This window comes from Rhamphochromis sp. 'chilingali' (assembly GCF_963969265.1).
Source record: "Rhamphochromis sp. 'chilingali' genome assembly, chromosome: 9".
Taxonomy (NCBI): Eukaryota; Metazoa; Chordata; class Actinopteri; order Cichliformes; family Cichlidae; genus Rhamphochromis; species Rhamphochromis sp. 'chilingali'.
The window spans coordinates 31503950-31522575 of record NC_137936.1 but is presented as its reverse complement, the minus strand read 5'-3'; the positions used below and the strand labels follow the sequence as shown (position 1 = coordinate 31522575).

The following is an 18626-nucleotide window of genomic DNA, read 5'->3' as shown; positions in this document are numbered from 1 at the left end:
TCAGATCTTCTTATGAAAATCTCTGGTGTCTTGCTTCTTGGAGGTTGTGGCATTGCGTGTCTTTGGTAAAAACGTTTATGAGTCTTGTGCGAGGTTATTGAAACTGTAAAGACCACCGAGCAACAGGCACAGTTGTTATCAACTGTCTCTTAGCGGTTTGGATTTCCGATTTGTTGCCTCGGATGAATGGATTCAGCTCGGTCCAGTTTGTTCCGATTACTCAGAATGCAACAAACAGTCAGAGATGTAATCTACTGCAGCTTTGCAATCAATTTTTTAAGTGTTTCTAGGCCAGAAATCCCTCTATAGTCTCTTTTGTACTCCAAATCCCCAATCATCCTAAATGATTACAGTGAATTTCACAGAAGAGATCAAAGTTTAATAATCAGTTTAACCTTTGTTCTCCCCCTCAGTTACATTTTCAATTGTGTAATCGACCTGGACTTAGAAGGCAAATCAACAAGGATTTAAGCTCTCAGCTTGAAAGGACAGGTGGTCTCACATACTCTCCACATAAGAATATATTCTGTCAGTTTCTGACTTTGTTTTCCCTTGCCCCTTGTGAATTTTGAGTTTACCAAATGATCTTTACATTTTGTTTCATTAATTTAACCTCATTCATTCAGGGAGGGTCTTACAATTAACCCAGAGTATCAAAATTTAAAAAACTGTTAAGTAGGAAACTGCTTGCTAACCTCTGTACTGCCCTTTCATTGATTAATGTAAGCTACCATTCATTCGTTAGCGTGTCCCTTTATACTGTCTGTATACTGTCTATATAGAATGAATCAAAATACACCTAACTGAATTCAAATGATTACACTTAAAGTACTACTGGCAGACTGCAGCTGGCCATTTTCCGTGCCTTGCAATATCACTGCAGGAGTGTTCAGGGAGTTGCATGGGCTTAATTGCTTAATTATTGACACCTGAAAAGACATCTCTTGGGTAAATTGGTCAAACCATGTTAAGCTCTTCATGCTTTCATGACAGTGTTTTTCTTATACCTTGATTTTAACTTGTATGATGTTCTAAAAATAAAACCCATGTCTTTATTAAGTCGTCTCCATTTCATGTTTCTCTTTGTTAGCACAGTTTGCATCAAATAATTACACAGAACACAGTTTATTCCCTGAGAAACAAACGTAAATATTACGTTGAGGCATGAAAGGGTTACAGTTTTGTCAAGAAAAACAGTTTAATCTCATTTTGTTGTATTGATTACTTTGTGAGGGTACATGCCACTTGGATGGATTTCCTTTTAGGCATAAACTCTTCTGAGAGACTACCAACATGTTTTTATTGACCTTCCTTGCCTCTGCTTCTGTTGATGCAGGAAAAGTATTGAACACGGACCTGCGCCACTACCTCAGTCTGCAGTTTCAGAAGGGCTCGCTGGACCACAAGCTCCAACAGATTATACGGGACAACCTCTACCTACGCACCATCCCCTGTAAGTACACCATTGATGGCATTCACTATACATGGTTTGAATGTACAGTCTACCCTATTTTCAGCACATGTGCACTTTTGTCTGAAGCACCCTATGGGAACAATGAGGCCGTTCTGTATGCATCTGACAGCTGGAAACATATTGCACTGAAAAGCAGCAGGCCTGTTCTGATTTTATTACGCAAGCCTGAATACGCACACCGCGCTCAAACACATATGTACCCTGTCTGCTCCTGCACTGTCAGTCACTCACAGCTCTCTGTCACACACACTACAAAACACACATTTCAGTGTCACCATAGCAACCCGGCCAAGGACATCTCTGTAACCCTCGTGTAACTTATTTACTTCTGTGCCGTATCATCATAATGATCAAAGTCGTATTCTTTCCATAAATATTCCTGCTTTTTCCCTCCCCTTCTCTGCTTTTCCTTGCTGACATTCTACTCAGCGGGGCCGTCACCAGCTATTATTCTTGCTGTAATCAGTAATTGAGTGGTAAATAAAAAGGTTGGTACTGTGGACAGTGAATGGGTTTTTGGGTAATAGTAATTTTGAGTGGAAAAACGGAAAAATATTTATAAGCAATATTAGTCATTTCATTACAAATTAATATATTCCAAAAACATACAATCCCTGTAATTCCAAACAGTGGAAATGTTTCATAATGTCTTCAGGATTTGGACTGGGTTAGTCGAGTAAAATTCACTTTTACCGTGCAGACAGAAACCTTTCATTGGTAAAATGTCACTTTCCAGGAGCTAAGAAAAAGAAGAACACATTTGCAGCCTGACGCCTCTGCATTTTCTAACCTTTTTGTAGATAATTCAAAAGGTTTTATAAGCTTGAATGTTCGCCGTTTTTGTTAAATGAAAGCATGGAAATTACCAAAATTAGAGATGAGGCTGTTAGCACAGCAAAGGTGCAAATTAATATCCCGATTAAGGGTTGTGTGGGTTGCATAAATGCAGGCTGTTTGCCACAATGATGGGAACGCCTCTAAAATTAGAAATGCAATTTTATTTCTTTTCTTAAAAGGATTTTTTTTGTGCTGTATCTGTCTGCATTGCTACTGTAATTTAAAAACAGATTTCCATTTAGAAAATTTGTATTAAATTTGTATTAAATTTATTGTAAAACGGTGAAACACTGATGTCGAATGACGCACAAGGAGAAACTGCACAGAATTTTAAGGCACCAGATGATGTGCTGAAGTGAAACTGCATCGACGGGAGACGTGACTCTGACACGGTGTCTGTAAGTCTGACGTAATGTTTGCACAGATATATTGGCCTAAATATTTACCACGTCATGCTGAACACTGACTCTGCTCAGAGAAATGCCGTAATTGGGTGTAGTCAAGGTTTAAGTCACGTGCAGAGGGACTTCTGCTGAGGCGATGACAGACTCTTAGGCACAGCCCTGTCACAAACACGCAGCATCTCAGCACTCGCGCCCCTCAGGGCTGGAAGTTGCTCTGCTTTGTTCAGAGGGGTCATGCAGCGCAAGTGTGAAAATTTTCAGAGAGTAAGCTGCTTACCTTTAATATATATTTTACTTAAGGACGATCCTTCTTCCATCCCTCGCCTCACTCAGTTTCTGAGTCTTTCTATGTTTTTCTTTGTGTTTATTCCGCTCATATACCTGTCAGTCATTTTGTGAACTTTGTGAATTTTTCTTCTCAAAACCTGGCTGCACTGGTAGAATCTTGGGTCAGTTACACTCGATGGACAGAAGTTTATTAAAGAGCTTTACAAAACTCATTCCAGTAATTTCCCCCCCAGCACTGCTACCTGTCACTCTCACCTGCTCTTCTCTGCACACACACACACACACACACACACACACACACACACACACACACACACACACACACACACACACACACACACACACACACACACAACATAACATGCTTGGACTCTTTTCTGTCACCCATCCACACACCCCCAGTATTAACTACCTGTTCAAACACGACGTTGTATATTTTCATGTACCGCGGCGGCGGTCAGTGAGATATTACAGGCTTTGACCACCATTCATCATCCGCAGCCAGTGGGTTCGGTGCATGAGTCTGACTCTCTAATCCCCTGCTTGAATTACTGTCTTAATGAGCAAGAGTCCGGGACTTGCACAGTGACGGCACCTCCATCATTCACTCCCTCGCTCTCGGTCTCCCATCCTTCACCCTCTCTGTTTCACTTTTACTCTTTTTCTGTTTCAATTACCCTTGGCTCTCCTTTCAGCTTTATTTAGATTGTGGTTTGAATGTATAAAAGCAAAAACATTTGAACCACAACTAATAATTTAAAACAAACAAAAAAAGATCCGTTTTTGCAGTTTATAACCTTGAAATGCTCCAGTGTATATAACCTAGTGTTGGCATTCCAGTGTCAGGTGCATAAAAACATTTTACCTGTTCCAGAATCAGTTACAGTAGCATACTGTAGCACATATTATCCTCCATGTATCCAGAATAGCATTACAATATTGAATAACTGGTTGGTTTTACAGCACCAATTCAGTATTTACTCACTGTATACAGAGTGACCACACTGGTATCAACCATACCAGACAATAGTGCAGTGCAACAGCAACACAAGCTGCTTTGTTGAGTAGTGTGAATGGCTTTTTTTTTAGCAATAGTCTATCTTCTGCTCCCCTGCTGTGTTTTGCAGTTATTTTGCTCTTGCAATTTCACCCTGCAACTCTTCAGCATGGATTCAGCTGGTCATATATTTGGCACAGAAAAGTGAAAAGTTGTGCAGTGAGTACTCCTACCCTATAAGTAACACTATGGCATTATAAATGAGGACACATAACAATTCGCTGAATGTGTTGAACATGACGAGCTGATGATAAACAAGCACATTTGAGAGCCATGTGTGACAATCATGCTGACAGCAGGCGGATTAGCGGTTGGTTTGTGTCACCATGCCAGTGGTCCACTTTAGTTAACTACCACCACACTGCACTACGCTAACACAACTACAGCTGATCTGTGCCATTCTGTTTGTGCAGCCTACTAACACCATAAGGTCAATTCTACTGAGCTTTAGATTTTAGGTTCATAATGCAAGCATTACTTTTAGGCCAGTTATGAAACACAAAACAAATTTTTTAAGAGACAGAAAGAAGAGGACAGGCGATGAAGAGTGGTCTGTAATGGAGGAAAAGGGGGGGAACAGAGACAACACGCGAGCACAGTCTCTGCTGTTTGTGTGTGGTAAATCCCCGAGCCTCCTTGACAGGGTCTTGGGACGGGCTCCATCTCATTTGGACTTTACAAAAACGCTGGAGGAGGCTCTCAAGTGCTCTGAAGAGAACAAAAAGAGGAGGGTTTTCTAAGAGGACAGAATGCTCAGGGTCACAAGCGGTCCCTTGACTCCCCACCAAGATCAGAGATGGGGAGAAAGAGCTTTATGCCAAACAAACTCTCCGTCTCTCTCTCTCTCTCTCTCTCTCTCTCTCTCTCTCTCTCTCTCTCTCTCTCTCTCTCTCTCACTCACACACACACACACACTGCACTAGTGCAGGTACATGCACAGACAGGAATGCAGGGATGGATCAACGTGTCATGTACAAATGCTGCTGGACTATCCCTCCATTTTCTCATTTCCCAGATTGCTCATCTTCCTTGCTTCCTCTCCTTGTGTCTTAGGTCCTCCCACCAGAGATGTGAGTAGAGGAGGCAAGGAAAGGTTATGAGGAGAGAGGAGTTGAGACAAGTCCGGTTGGCCTTTTGTTGTGGGCAGTCTGAGGTACACCTGTGCACTACTCTTGATGTCAGATCAGCATCCTGATGTGGCACACCTGTGAGGTGGGATGGATTATCTCAATATAGCAGATGTGCCCACTACCACACATTTGGACTGATTTGTGACCACTGTTTGGGAGGGATGGTTATATTGTGTATCTGGAATGAATTTTAGGTCTCTACGTCCATCCCATGGGGAATGGGAGCAAAAACAAAAGTGTTGCGTTTATATTTTTGTTCAGTGTATGTTTTACGCAACATACGTACCTTTTTTAGTCACGCACAAACGGTGAAGGGTAGAAAGCTTGATCTTAAATAACTGACAAAACAGTTATTTAAACAGTCCATCTCTCATGTTTTTTTTTTATATATATTCAAGCTGTGAGTCATATCTCTTTTATACACTGGAGGTAAAAAAAAAACACTTCGACAAAGGACACACCTGCCCATCGTCAATTACATCTCCTCTGACAAACCTCCTCTTTCCTCTCTTCTACAAGTGCATTTAAAGAAATGAGACATCCTTCAACGTGGCATACTGAGATTGATTTCCGGGTCACAGGCAGAAGGATGGAGGATAGACAAGACACGGAGCCACAAATTAGAGAAATGAGAAAAGCATTCTGACCTCGCTCTCTGCATGCTAAATGTGGCGACAGCTCATTCCTTGTGCTCTGCCTCCCTGTTCTCCTCATCAACTGATTTTCACAATTTCCCATTAAATCAATACTGGTAGAAGGTAGATAAAGGAGCTGTTATGCATTTACTTTTTATATGGCAATATAGGGTAGTCTGTTTTACAAAAAGACATCAGCAGATAGCTAAGTGACAGAGTTTGCCAAAGTATATTTTCTCAAAGGCGATTTTTTCTGCAGAAATACCAACAGAGTTTGGATTTGTGATGATCCCTTTTGCTTTCCCTGTTCTTTCTTTCTTTCAATTTCAACATCAAAGCCCTAAGCCACCCTTGTTTGAAGTACCATCATAAAACTGTGCACGAACTCAACATGTTAAATTTATGGCCTGCCACTTCTGACTGACTACCTCTGAAGTTCCCATTGTGGCAACCTCGAGTCCAGACGGTTCAGAAAATAGGTCTCAGCAGTTAGACCTTGGAAGACCAAGGTGACAGGTTTTTTTTCTAACCAAGATAGACAGGCGCACAGCTCTGAACCACTACTCATAACCATAAAATAAAAAGAATAGTTTGACATTTTAGGAAATGGTCATTCAATTTCTAATAAGAGTTTTATGAGAGCGTTGACACCATCCTGAATGTTAAATGCAACGCTAAAGCCAGCAGCTTGTCCGTCATAGTGACAGGAAACTGGCTTTGTACCAAGGACAAATCTGCCTAACAATGCCAGTGAAGTGAAGTTTAGTTTGTATTATAAATGGAGTGTATGCATGTGACTTGTTGTCATTGTCAGGTTTGTAATCAACCAGCAGTTTTAAAGATAAAAGCTTCAGATATTTGGTTTTTATTTTTGGGGGTCAGAATTTAGTGTAAATGTAAACCATCTAAGCTTGGGCACCGGACTTACCTGTCTCATCTGTCTCTTACTCCAGGCAGGGATCATCACTCTTCAGGTCACCTCATCTTTGCCTACTCAGTGACTTTGTCACAATACTAAGTAGCTTTTTATTTTTTCAAAAAGACATGTAGCTGCAGATCTAGGAACCTTTTGAACAAGCAATGCTGTGCCAAAAGCACATGACATAGATCTCCCTAGTCCCTACCCAGGGCACATCTCTGAATTTACTTTTTCAGAGATTTCAGAGATGCTTGGTGTGATTTTAATTTTTTTAAATTTTATTTATTTAAATCACAACAAAACCCTTCGATAATAATAATAACTTTATTTATAAAGCGCTTTTAAACAAAGTCCTGTACAGCTATTTGAAACTAAAAAGATAAATAAATAAAAGCGATACATAGCGATACAAGTAGAAAACACAATACAAGTTAAAAACAGTAAGAATTTTTTTTTTTTTAAAAAGAAGGTAAAGAATTAAGACATGTAGGATAGGGTAAACAAATGTGTCTTCAACTTAGTTTTAAAAACCCCCACAGAGCATGCCTGCCTAATATCTTGAAGGAGGAGGTTCCACAAAAATGGGGCACGAAAAGAAAAAGCACGCTCTCCAATTGTCTTTTTTTCTGGCTCTAGGAACCTTTAGAAGGCCAGAGTCCTGAGATCGTAGAGCACGAGATGGAACATAAAGGTGTAAAAGGTCGGAGAGGTATGAAGGTGCCAGTCCATTTAAAGCCTTGTAGGTGAGCAGCAGGACCTTAAAATCTGCTCAAACCTGACATGGTAGTCAATGAAGAGATCTCAATATAGGGGTAATGTGCTCAAATTTCCAAGTACTTGTTCAAATGTGAGCAGCTGCATTTTGCACCATTTGTATGCACAACAAAAACCTTCAATGCACTTCATATTGTATGGTAAAAACCCTACAATAATACAGAGAAAACCCCAACAATCAAACAAGACGATCCACTGTATGAAAGCACTCGGCAACAGTGGAAAGGAAAAACTCCCTTTTAAGAGGAAGAAACTTCCAGCAGAACCAGGCTCAATGAGGGGCGGCCATCTGCTGGTGGGGTGGGGAGGGAGGCAGAGCAAGAGACATACTGTGGAAGAGAGACAGAACCTAATGATTAAAAGTAAAGTGGTGTATAAACACAAACCTGAATAAGGAAGAAACAGTCAGTGTATCATGGGAAGCCACCAGGAACCTAGGCCTATTGCAGCATAAGAAAGTGAAGGTTCTGGGTCATCGGATTCAGCCCTAATTATAAGCTTTATTTATATAGTTTGACCAGACAAGCAGCTCCCTTACTATTGTTTACAATACCTCTAGCACCATCCAAAGCACATGCAGCAGATGGTGTTGAAACATTTTCTTGACCTCAGGTTACAAAATTGAAATGAATAAATAGGTCTAACTAACAAAAGGTGAGCTTTAATGACTCCACAGGGCTGATAAAAACAAAACTAGAACCCAGAAAAGCTTTTGAAATATGTGAGTACAAGAAGGTCAAACTGAAGGTAAATAGACAAATTTACAGGGGAACAGATTAAACTGCATACGCACACAGGGCTGACTGGATGCAGGTGAAAACAATCACAGTGAAATTAATGAGGGCAGGGCAGGCTACAGCAAATGAGGGAAAAACAAAAAAGAAATACCAGAGATCCACAACTAAAATAAAACAGGAGCTAACAAAAAACAAGACAACAAGGAAAAATAATCAAGTAAAAACTGAAGGGTGCTTCAGAGACCATGATGCCATTTTTTTGTACTTTTTAAACTTTATGTAACCCCAAAAACTGGTGTCATTTTGACTTTAGAAGTCACGGCACTACTGTTGCCTTTTTCTTGTGTGTCTAGTGATTTTGTCAGATTACAGTTGTACAATTGTTGCCTTTAATTAAACCAGGAGACACATGTCCTGAATCTTTTATTACTTGCTGTTGATTCCCACTGAAGCTCCAGAGCCTGAGAAAATGTCACTCGGTACAGCCCGAATTTGAATAGAGGAGACTCTCCCCTCTGCTATGTGCCATGATCCAAATACATTCCTGCTGTGTATTGCTGGGCAATTAACTGCAGTATATCCACTTAACCTTTTTCATTATAGTATCTTTTTTGGAGGGGGGGGGGGGCTTCCTGCCGTTAGTTTAGCAGTCTCCAACCCTTGTGTTCAAAAGAAAAATATGGCAAGATGCTGCAAAGTTCTGTTTGGATTTGCCACTTTCATTCATCTGCACCCTCAAAACATGAGCGAGCCCTTATTATATTGGCACAACTGATTCACAATAGCAGGTTTATGGTATATATTGGTGTGGCATCCAGCATGATGGCTTAGGGAGATTCTTGGCAGGTACAACTGTGACTCAAGTAATTGGGCTACAGGGGACATTTTCGAGGGACCAAAGCCAGCGCCGCAGGCAGACAAGTTGGTAATGAGAAGCAGCAGAGGTTGGCATTCACACACACAATGCAGTGTCAACTGCTTTTGGTAACACAAACTGTGGTTTCACGGCAGACTGTAGAAGCAAGCGTCTGTGTTTTGGTTTTTTTCTCCCCAAACTGTGATTTTGCTCCTGCACTGTGCAGTGAAGCTGTCACAGTCCAATTAGGGAGAAAATATGAGTGGAAAAACAAAAGGAAATGGCAACATAAAGTTACTTAATAGGCTATTTGGCCACCATGATCTACAGACCCTTTTCACTTCTAATTAGCACAGACTCTACAAGTGCCAAAAAAATACTCTGGAGATGCTGCAGTATATTTCAGTAACATTCCACTATAGTTGTTGTAATGCCTAAATGCAGTTTATTTTAATGCAACACATGTATACTGTTGCTGAACAGATCAACGGCACACTTAGGGTATATTTGTATTTAATTCAAAATACTTATGTTACTTTCTTGCTGATACTGTGCGTTGCTGTTGCTGAATTCAGAAGTGGTAGAAGTGCTCTTGCTTGGCATTGTGAGAGCATATTCACTTACTAAACTTTTTTCTGTGTTGTAGGTCTGTGTAGTATCGTTTCTGTGTTTCCCTCATCTCCCTTTTCTGCTGCAGGGCTACTCGATTTGCTCTGGTTTCCTCTTACACTGAAATCGGGCTTATTTAAAATTTCAGATTGAATGATTTTCTGAATATAAAGGACTGTTTTATGCAAGCCCCCTACAGACTGGTAATCTGCAGGGTTGTTTCTTCATCTCCCTCTTATCCTCAACCCTCTGCCCTTCCCATGACCCTAGAAAGGATTAACTAGGAAGTATCTGCTCCAGAAGCATGACTGACATTCATTTAGGTGAGAGAAATGTCCATGAAATGCAGGATTGATGACTGGTGGCTGTGTGTCTGCTTTGTTTTGCCTCTCATGCTACCAATTACTGCTGTCCTACCTTCAACTCTTGTGGTTATTTCAGTGGAGTTTACAAGTTTGGTGACACACCACCTAATTAGCCTTGAGTGCAATTGTAGCACATTCCCACTTACTTATTCATGGAATACAGTTTACATAATCCCCATGCTAATGTAATCATTTGGTGTCCATTTTTTTGCCTTGCAGATAATCATCCTCGAAGAAAAAAATTCCCATCAGTACTGAAGTAGACTGTGGCTTCCCCACAGGGGCAAAATATGCACTCAGAATTGCCTTGTGTCATTTGCATTCGCGTTGCCCTCTGTGGCACTGAGTGAACTTAACCCACACCAGGGGGCTACAAATCCCATTGCTTCCATCATAATTCACATCTCTAATTTGCTCTACTGATTTCTGCATTTCAGCTGTAGCCAGTATATGTGCCAAGAAGCTTCCAATAAGAACTTGTTAGCAGAGGCTGCAGTTACTCACGGAGGATTAAATGAATTAAGCCCTCAGTGCTCTACAGGCCTTCATCAATTATCCATCTTTCACAAGATGGTACCAAGGTCTCTTTGGATTTTCATTCCAAAAAGAGATATCTGCTCTTATCAAATATGTACTGCAGTCCTGTACAGATAAAAAGAAAAAAACGCACAAAAACTGCATCTTTTGTATCTTTGAAATCAAGAACAGAGAGTAGAGAGTTGTTTTTATTTTGACTGGTCAATTCAGTTCAGAACCTGTTAGCCGAGAAAATATCTTAATCTCAGTTTCTGTCTCAACTGAAACATATTCTACATTACTGCTTTATCTATACTTGTGTTGACTTGTATGCTTGTGTGTTTTTCTTTGCAGGCACAACACGGCTTCCTCGAGAGGGGGAGGTGCCAGGCGTGGACTACAATTTCATCAGTGTTGGAGACTTTAGGATCCTGGAGGAGAGTGGACTTCTGCTAGAGAGTGGAACCTATGATGGTAGGCATCACGGTGGCATTAAGAATATGAGAAACCTTTCTGTGTGCATGTCTTCGGCGGTGTGCATTTAGTCAGAGAATATGATTCACACTGACAGCTCTCTATAATAGAGTGAGTGTAAGCTTGCTATTCACAGTCATTATGACTTATAGCCTGCCTTAGTGAAATGTGACGAGCGGGACAAAATGTATTGATCAGTGAAACACGATTAAAGACTTGTTAGAAGTGACAGTCAGAGTAGCAGCAGTATTTGCAGCTCTTGATATAAACTGCACTATTCAGCTTCTCCTCTCTATGTGTAGAAAGGGCGATGAGGTATGACGCTTGCAGACCTTAAATTTAAATAGACATAGAAATATTGTATAAATAAGAACAAATTTTTTGTAGCAAGGATTAAATAAACTTTACATTTTCCAGGCACTTTAGGACCTGAAATAGTCAGCAGTCAGTGACAGGTGTGATAGGCAGGAAGGGTTTTTTCTTCTTTGTAGCAAAGCATTCAAAGTGTTTGAGCTAAAGGGTGAATTATAGGCCTTGTGTTATGTATGTTGCAGTGATCAGAGGATAGTTTACTCTGGTTAGACAAATAAAATGTGTCAGTAAAATAAAACTTACTTTTTCATTTTCAATACACATTACTGAGTTTTCCTGATTGTAATTTCCTTTCTAAGTACTATAATTGACAGCATGTAGAGGAAAAAAACAAAAAAAATTCCAGTCTTCTTTTTATTTTCATTACAAAATTAATTATTAAACAAAACTGCTGGAGGTTACTGGATGTTCTTACTCCTAAACAACTAAAACATAAAGTGTTCTGCAACCAGAAAAAGATACAGATATTTAAATAAAAAGAGTTGCCCGAGTTTTCCCAGATAACAGGTCATTCACCCTTTTCTCTTTTCAGCTTGTCTCCATAATTAAATCTTTTGATCTTTTCACTGCTCGTACTGAAGCTTGTGGCTGGTGCTCAGCTCTGGTTAGCTTTATCTGGCATTAGACACACATGGACACACATACATTGTTAGCACACAATTCCACATCCTTGAATACAGAACAAATCCTGTCCTTCCTTCTGTCGGAATAGATCATCTAAGAATTTGAAGATCAGGTTTCCAGGGCTACCAAGGCACCCAAAACCTGTCCTTCATCTATGAGCTGAAGTCAAGTGGGATTTATACCTTTTATAAAGAGTTTGACTGTTTGCAGAAAGAGAGAAATGGGGAGCAAATCGAGGAATATAATATAATAGAGAAAGAGATGTAGTTGACAGGCATACTGAGCTCCTCGTCTCCCAGTGGAAACCCCCTTTGCCGAGGAAGCAGGACAGCGTCGGCTATGTGCAGATGTGAGGATTAGCTTCTCAAAAGTTGGAAGGTTTCAGTATACTACTCCTAAGAGGGAACACTCTGAACACTCTGATAGTGGATGCCCCCTCCTCTGCGCGTCTGCTTAAACTCAGTCAGCACAAGCGATGCACGGCTACTGTGGCAGGGAGTGTTGATCTCTAAGCAGCACAGTTTACTCAAAGGTGGAAGTAATCGGATCAAGGAATGTGATTTACTGCATTTAGTTGTGTTTGAAGCCCAGCCTATTTTTTTCTTTGGAAAGGGGAAAATAAGTTCCTGTGTCCTGTCACAGGCCAGGTGGCTTCCATAGTTCTGTGAGGACCTTGTGAATTACCTTAAGTCTGTAGTCGTGCATAATAATTGAGCTGTGCACAAGTTGCTTGGCTAATGGGATTCTTAGTTAATTGTAATGAACTCCCTGATGTAATGGCCATTATCTTAATGGCTCAAGAAAAACATTTGTCCTCCACTAAGCAAATGGCTTATGGGAGGCAATGTACATATATTTTTAGCCTAAACAGCGTCTCCTTAACTTATTTGTCACAAAGCTGTCAGGGATTGTTCTTCTCTCAAGAAAGACTGGATAAAAATGAGGACACAACACACTTGTAATATCCCTCTAGGATAAGATTGTTTCTGTGCATCCAGGCTGCTCTAAAATTGGTCGGATACAAGCTGGACAATCTATGTTGGTTGTGGTCCCAGGTAATCTGGCAAGCACACATATAAGCCATCCGTGCCAAGCATTCACAGTTAGTTTTTTGGGGGGGTTGGTCCCTCCTTGATTTCTGTGCCTCTGAGATCCAGGTTGGGTCACACTTTCAGAGTTGAGCAGAGGAGGCAGTTAAAAACTAAATAGGTCTTTACAAGACTTTTTTTCCCCTGATAGATGAACTTTAATATGCTACGAGCAGAATTCTTTCATCTTTTGTCAGCCACTTCTATACAGTTGTTTTAGGGTATATTTTGTGGTAATGAGTCAGATTTTTGCAAGAAGTGAAAACAAACATTAAATTGGATTTTGAAGCTGACTGTTTGTGGATTTGGTCTGATGGATTTGTTGCTGTGTATGTGTCTGTCCGTGCATTTGGTAGGATGAAAGAGTGCTCATAACCTTGTGTAGCTTATATTGCCCTTCACAACTGGAAGCTTTTTTTTTTATTACCAGTAGCTGATTCCACCACCATGAAATTACTTGCACACACTTGGAAGGAGCAGGTTCACTCATCCTTGCTCATCAACCTCATGACACAAGGATCACAAGTAACATCGGACAAGCTTCCTTTTTTTTATCAGCTTATAAGGCTTCCCTCCATTTATAATGGCAAATAGTGCCACAAATCTCTGCTGATACACTGCTTTCACACACCGCTATATCTGCGCCACACATTTATCAGGGGCCAAGAGACATGTTAGTAAGTAATTAATCACAGAGGTAGCGTCTGGCTGATAAATGTCAGCGTGTGGCAGGAGACAGGCGGGGATTAGCCAGCAGACCCAATCTTTCCCCGCTATCGCTGTGCCACCCCTGTTAATGAAGCCATCTTTGACAAATGCGGATGGCTGTCGCTTGGTAAACAGTAAAGTTACATGTGAGGAGGGGAAGGGTAGGCTTTCATCCAGCCTTCGTCTTCTTTTCAACCTTCCTGCTGCTTTGAGAAAGATAGCTGCATTAACCCTGTTTGCCGTGTACTGTTGCTGGCATGCCCGAGGAGATGAGGCCTGGCTCAAGATGGGCTCACTTATGAGGAAGGCTGATGTGGTGCTACTGTATCGCTCTGTAAAGCTGCTGGAGTGGTTGTGATATTTTCCTCACAGCCCTCTGTTCTTTCTGGCATGCACGATGCTGTCAGTTTTCCCTCTTTGTAGCGAGCTATAAAAAGATCTGGAGTTGATAAATGCTGCTCTTACAGTACACTGTTTGTGATGCCTGCATGTTCACGCTTAAATACATCAAAGGTTCATAATACAATGGTCCCATAAGCAACTGGCTCCAAATGAAAATAAGATCAAGTTTATGGAGGCTAATTAAATAGCCAAAGATCTGCATTTCCCAGCGGTATTTCTCTGTATTCTTTATTTAATCTAATTATATACGATGATTTCGCTGAGTAGGCTCAATCTGACGATCACTTATTGTAAGTAGCAAGTAAATATATGCCTTTACTAATGGATTACAAAAAAATTAATTTGATAATTTTTCCGTAAACACATCTGACAGAGCAGCATTTAACAAACAAATAATCATAATAAATGGCAGGGATTTAAATTAGTATGCACATTATTTGTAATCCTAATGGAGGTTGAATAATTACTTATTCAATGCCTAAATTGAGTTCCACATACTGCTCACTAGCCATACATAGATAGATCACCCCATGAGCTAAATGAGAAAATAATTTAACAAAGTTTTACTCTCTCCTGCGTCTCTTTACAGAGCGCTGTTATCCCACTGAATATTTATAATCCGTAACACAAGGTCTTTCTTCATTATGGAAAAAAAGCAAGCTGAGAGATAGATAATTGCTGTATTCAATGATCAGTGTAATTAGTTGCTGGCAAATTCCAAGTGAAGTGATTTTAATGTAACATGAGTGATGACAGCCCTGTGGTGCGGTTATCAAGGGGAAACAAAGCGGGGGGTTAAGAGACGGAAAAAATATGCAGAGGAATCAGACCTCTGAAATTTGTAAATGGTTGACCTTGAGTGCTGGTGTGTGACATTTAGAGAAATCATTTTTGATTTAAATCACAGAAATTGTGGTGATAGTGGCATAGTGGAGGGCCTGTCTGTGTCTTCTGGCACAGCCAAGTACAGTTTTCTTTCCTTTTGGTCTTTTTGAAATATACTCAAGCTTTTCTATTTCTGGTTACATTATTTTAAATGACTTATTTTTTTCATTTTCCTTTCCTCTGTAAGGTAACTACTATGGAACCCCAAAGCCTCCAGCAGAGCCCAACCTGGTGCAGCCTGACCTGGTGGATCAGGTGTTGTTTGATGAGGACTTTGGTGGCGAGGTCCCCAGGAAACGTACAACCTCAGTCAGTAAGATGGACAGGAAGGACAGCGCTGTACCTGAGGAGGAGGATGATGATGAGCGGCCACCACTGGTCAATGGCTTGCCTGGTAGGTCAATGTCAAAGCATAAAATGTTAGGCTTCAAAAAAGGTGTACGAAAATAATGTGGCACTACGCTCTCCTGTGCAGATTGGTCGTCTTCGTAATTCATTTTGTCATTTTGCATCTCATTTGTCAGTCAAGATTGAAATATTTTGTACTCCTAGATCAAATGGTATTGCATATTATTTTTCTTAATGAGAAACTCAGGGGAAGAAATTTCTACTTCCGATTTCTTACTGTTTAATAATAGTCAGTTTTCAGTTCTGTGTTTAGTTCAGTTCAGTAATACTTGACCCTAAAAGACCCTAGAAAACCCTAAAGCATCAAGAATTACTGTTAAGTCTTTTTTAGAAAGGGACCTGAGGACAGTGAGACCTGATCCAAATGCAAAAACAGGCCCAGAAAGAGAGCATTCAACAGGTATTGGATTTTTCATTTCATTGTTAAATATAATCCAGATTTTTGACATAATGACACTTAGATTGAACTCAGTCTGTGCCCTGTCTGACTTGGTTCCTGAGGATAGATTTGGGTTTCTAGTTTTGAAGGGACCCAACCGACATGTAAAGAACTTTAGGTCACAGTAATATCGCTTTCTAGAAATAATAGAAATAATGTTATCTTGGACTCTATTTTAAATGTGTGATGTGACAGCCCTGTTACCATTAGCGTTGAATAAACTCCCAGGTCACCTTGAGAGACTCTGATCTAGGAGAGTAGGATACTGTGCATGTGATCTATCAGAACAACTCCTGGGCTCTGTAATGAGTGAATCTGTCCTTAATGCTTACAAGGAGAGCAGACCTGTAGCAGAAATAGGTTACATGCTACATACCATATCCATTTTTTTTAGTAGGAGAGAATTAGGGTTAAGATTGAGGCCAGTCCAAGCTGAAAATATTTTTTACACAATGAAACATTGTTTTGACAGTCTCAGCTCAAGCACTGCTTGCTCAGCTGTACAAGGGATTCACAGAAATCCAGTCTGTTTACACAACTGTTCTGTCATATTGAAATCAAACACAAAACAATGCCCAGACATTCAGGAGTTCTTTTTATGGAAAGCAACCAGTCACAAATGACTGCTCTGCTACAGCCCACAGCTGTGGCAAAGAAGTCTCAGACCAACCGTAGATGGAGAGAGTTATGGTCGAATGAAAAAAGAGGTTAATGGAAAATGTGAGCTCTAAGTCTCTGAACTCTTCACTGCAGCTTCCCCCATCGTTGCTTAGGCTTTCCTTATCAACCACAGTCCTTCTATAACCCATCTGACTCGTATCGTCGAGTGGGCCCTCACCCTGCTGTGAACCTTACTGATGAGCTCTCCTTCAGGCTTTGCCCTCAGGCTGGTTCTCCAAGTCTCTACATAGCTCGAGCACATAAAGCATCTTCAAACATGCCATCCGCACTTTGTCTTCCTTTAAAAATCAAGCTCAAGTGTGCGTATTTGATCAGAGAGGCAAAAGAGGAAAGTGTTTTAGAAGCTGTAAATAACCAAAATTTGAATGCTGCTGAAGGGCTCTGTAGTTGTTTCTTTTAGCAATTTATAGGCAATATAAAATTCTGGTGGAATGATCTTTAGGAAATGCATCCCCCCAGATATGCTTTTATTGTGATTTGCGTAACATCTTTTGGCATTATCCTCTATTGTGAGGAGGGTTAGCGCCACATAAAAAGAAAAGGATGAAAACCAGTTATGTTTCAGTGCTTTATAACCATCTTCTGAGGAAGGCATGGAGTGCTAACTGAATTAACAGAGTCTTTGTTGCATGTTTTGTGTTCATTGGCAAGCAGTTTCTCATTAAAGGGGAGTGTCTACAAATGTAATAGAATATATTTTATGTGCAGTTATAAAGTATTATCAAAGAGAAGAAGCCTCAGGTTTCAACTGGCCCTTTCGATGTGAATCCCTGCCTGTATGATTGCAACCCACAGGAAATATACACATACATAGGCACAGACTTTTCCTCACACACAGTTTGCTCAGGCAAATCTAAAACTGCCCTTTGGCGAAGACATGCAAATCCTGTGTGTGACATGGAATCGCCAATTCCCTGCAGCAAGCAGGAACACAGGACATAGGTGTTCCTGCAGGCGAACCTTCTACTCTCTCTGCCTTGCTTTCACTGTCTTATTCCCTTTTTAATATATCCATCCTCCAACGCTCTCCAGAGCACAAAGAGGGGGCAGACTGGAGGAAAGCAGTGCCCAGCTACACTCAGTCCAGCAGCACCATGGACTTCCGCACATGGAGCTCTCTTCCTCGTGACGACAGCTTGGAGCCCCTGCCTTTCAACTGGGAGATGGCTTATACTGAGACCGGCATGGTCTACTTCATAGAGTAAGTGAGACGTGAGCTGTGGCTCAAAGTGATAATGTCTGATACAGGGCTGATTAGAAATTGCAGTTATTTTAGTTAATTTTATAGAGTTTATAAAACATAATTACACATGCTCTCAGTCCTGGATTATCAGGCAGTGCATCCTCAAATGTAAGTTATTACTCATTAACCCACAAGTTGCCATATATGCTATGTCATTCTATGCTTCTCAAACAGTGTTTATTTAATATTTATTTAATATTTATAACAAAATATAATTAAAATAACAACAATTAACTGATTCAGCCCACAAGAGTTGTTGTGTGTTGCCTGTGGCCAAAACTATTAAAACCACATCAATAAGTCACAAATATTGACCTTGGTGAAAAGTTCAAATATATCAGGGCCACTTTCACCTGCCTGCTGCCATCAATACTCATTAGCACAACAAATGTGTGTTGGAACTAATACACAGAAGAAAGTAGTCCCAACAAATGCTAATATGTGATCAGTTATTTTAGGAAATTGCTTTGCTTGTTTTGTGAGGTGCTGTTGAATAAGAGAAATCATAAGAAGATGCTGCTGCAGGTTAATCTGCTGATAGCTGGTGCAGTCTGTAAACTGGATGATGAGGTTTGAAACGTGGGCCGACTGACAACCGGAGTGTTGTTGCTTATGTAAATTATCGCATCTTACAGCTACAGTGAGGTATGCTGCTAAATGTTATGGTAACATGAAAGTGTTGTGTGTGTATCAATTGTCAT

The 18626-nt window shown here is 40.5% G+C and overlaps 1 protein-coding gene across 3 annotated transcripts in view; it reads left to right on the top strand.

Annotated features, from left to right (window-relative positions):
- Positions 1-18626, top strand: part of magi3b (membrane associated guanylate kinase, WW and PDZ domain containing 3b) — a 126024-nt gene that overhangs the window by 85004 nt on the left and 22394 nt on the right. For 2 of the 3 annotated variants that reach the window (XM_080892210.1, XM_080892211.1), the window contains exons 2-5: positions 1337-1453; positions 10956-11075; positions 15342-15548; positions 17715-17883. In XM_080892210.1, the coding sequence (XP_080748336.1) occupies positions 1337-1453; positions 10956-11075; positions 15342-15548; positions 17715-17883 (613 nt within the window). Of the gene's footprint in view, positions 1-1336; positions 1454-10955; positions 11076-15341; positions 15549-15893; positions 15963-17714; positions 17884-18626 lie in introns of all 3 variants that reach the window. The other variant, XM_080892209.1, reaches the window with a different exon arrangement.